The sequence below is a fragment of the Cynoglossus semilaevis genome, chromosome W (assembly GCF_000523025.1).
Source record: "Cynoglossus semilaevis isolate Cse_v1.0 chromosome W, Cse_v1.0, whole genome shotgun sequence".
Lineage (NCBI taxonomy): Eukaryota > Metazoa > Chordata > Actinopteri > Pleuronectiformes > Cynoglossidae > Cynoglossus > Cynoglossus semilaevis.
This window is the reverse complement of record NC_024327.1, coordinates 10,042,243-10,044,899: the sequence shown is the minus strand read 5'-3', so window position 1 is coordinate 10,044,899 and position 2,657 is coordinate 10,042,243. Positions and strand designations below refer to the sequence as shown.

The following is a 2,657-nucleotide window of genomic DNA, read 5'->3' as shown; positions in this document are numbered from 1 at the left end:
TACAAGTATTAACTACTGCACACTGTAAATACTGAAAAGACTTCTGTTGATTCATGTGTATATTTTGTTATTTTATTCCTGTGTATATTTTGTTATTTTTATTTCTTGATTTCTTTGGCATTCAGTGTGGACAGCAAAGTAAAATTTTCATTGTACAGGGAAACCTGCTTTCCTTACTGTACACATGACAATAAACGCTTTGAATCTTGAATCTTGAATGACTGTAGGCGCTACACTTTTCAGGAGAAAATAGAAAACAACGTCGTTGCACAACTTCTCGATAGGAATCAATAGCTGTTCAAGAGCTCACTTACGTCTCTGGTCCTCTTTCTCCCTCTAGTGGCCCAGCTGCGACCTGCCTGTCAGCAAGTCTATAACTTGTTCCATCCTGCTGATCCCTCAGCCTCCCGTCTGGAGCCATTACTAGAGAGGAAATTTCACCTTCTTCATCCCTTCAGTGTGCCCAGATACCAACGCTTTCCTCTGGGAGATGGAAACTCTGCTCTGCTGGGTGAGTCCTCTGCTCTGTGTCTCAGAAAAACACTTCGTAGACATTTATTTATTCATTTAAGTATTCAGTCTGTAAAACCCATATTTTAAAACGTGTTGGTATACTTTACTACTCTAAAAAGCACTTAATATAAACATTCATTAAAAGAGGACATCCACCAAAGAGTTGGCATTTGCAAGTAAAGATAGTTTATCTGAGTTGCCAGAATACATATTGTATTAGTTTGTAGTGTGTCAACCTTTTTGGGAGTTGTGTTAAAAATTCTATGTATTAAAATGTTACATTTTTTCTTTTGATGACATCAGCTGACACTTCCCACATCTTCCCTGTTGGATGCATGCATAGACGTCATACGCCCTAAAGTTGTCTTATGAGCATACTTTGAATTCCTTCACACAGAAAAACATTTACACTTACAAAATGAACATTTGTTTCTATTTGTCTTTTAAATGTTCTGTTAAGCAGTTTACTCATATAAATGTGGTCATAGTCCAGCTGATGATTTCTGTCCAGAGGCTAATTGTCACAGTAGAGTAGCCCTTAAAGCCTTAAAGTACATTTTTATAGGCAGTTTTATCCTTGCTATTAATCATTATAGTTTCCACCTCAATTGAAGTAGTAATAATTTACACCTTTAAACCAGAAGTAATATTTAGGACATAATTACAAGATGCTTCATGTTTTAAAACCTGATGTTTTAATATTAAAGGATGAAAAGTGAACTACTTTTCATTGTGTCACAGCACACCACCGCACACAATGAAATGTGACCTCTGTTTTTAACCCATCACCAAAGCAAACAGTGGGCAGCTTTAAACACCCGGGAAGCAGTGTGTGGGGATGGTGCCATGCTCAGAGCACCTCAGTGGTAACTTGGCAGCAGGTGGACTCAAACCTGAAGCCTTCCAGACCCGAGTCCGCTTCCTTAAGCGTTAAGCCACCACTGCCCCCGTCCACAGAATGGTTGCTTTTTGTCGAACTTCTGATAAGCTAGACACATTATCATGGATTTATAATCTGCCTATAATCTGCTTGTCAGTGCTTTGTCTTAGATTGAAGTTCATTCCTCAGCGGCAACTGGTAGTTTTTCGTTTGAAATTTGCATATTTGTACCAGTGTATGAGTTAGAGGAAGTGGTTGTTTGTCATCTATAATTTTGACTTTGTAGCATTAGCAGCATATACAAATTATTTGAGTGCACGTCAAAAGAGTCAGTGTTATAATTTGGCCTCAAATTACACAAAATCAAACAGAATAGTGAATGTCTTAAGTAATACAATTGAGGTATTTAGCAAATAATAAACTAATTGTTTGTAGCTAGCTTGTTAACGGCTAGCATGTCTCCCAGAAATGGTCTGACAGTGCAAAGGACAGCATTATAAGATATAAGATTATAAGAGAGTTCACTGATTTTTATGTTAAGTGATTCTTAACATCCAATGAAACTGTTCATCTAAAGTCACTGAGTTTGTACCTGTAGGAGTAATGGTTGAAATGTTTCGGCTTGACTAAGGGCTTAACTCTGCTTTTTTGTCTCATATTCAGCTTGTTGCTGAACAGGCTACATATGTTTTTGTGTCTCTCTCTCTCCTTTTCTTCCTTTGTAAAACAATAGCCAAATGTCTTTCCTGGGAAGTAGAGAATTTTTGAGAACAAATGAGAAAGTAGTCATAATATAGCAAAAATATTTTAAAAAGAAAGTGTCAGGTCTGTCTGTTTCCTTTTCCTGCTGTCTGCTGTGTGGGTGGGTGAGTGAGTGAGTGAGTGAGTGAGCGAGATACTTTCTCCTGTCTTCGGTGCCACGCAACTAAGATGGGAGAAAGTAAAGGCACAGTTGAGTGCTCTGCAACCTGACCACGGCTTAGTATTCCCTGCAGCAGCAGTTATGCCAGTTTTTCTCACCATCCCTGCCCCTATTGTGGGTGCCGTCCCTTAAAGGAGGAGCAGGGTCATTGGTTCCTGGAAGAATGCCTGCTGCGGCTGTCTCTGCGACCTGTAGTGGGTCGACGACAGCCTTCTTCTCTGTCCCTTCCTGCTTCATGCCCGCAGATGCCTCTACCTCCATCTCAGTGGCTCCAGCAGCCACGCCATCTGTAGGACCTGTTTTTCCCACCCTCCCAGCCCCTATTTTGGGACGTCAGGAGCC

At 40.1% G+C, this 2,657-nt stretch overlaps 1 protein-coding gene across 1 annotated transcript in view; it reads left to right on the top strand.

The window, feature by feature from the left end:
• LOC103397161 (membrane-associated phosphatidylinositol transfer protein 2-like) overlaps positions 1-2,657 on the top strand; it is an 86,341-nt gene that overhangs the window by 68,338 nt on the left and 15,346 nt on the right. The window contains 1 exon segment of the mRNA XM_025052828.1: positions 341-511. Within this exon segment, the coding sequence (XP_024908596.1) occupies positions 341-511 (171 nt within the window).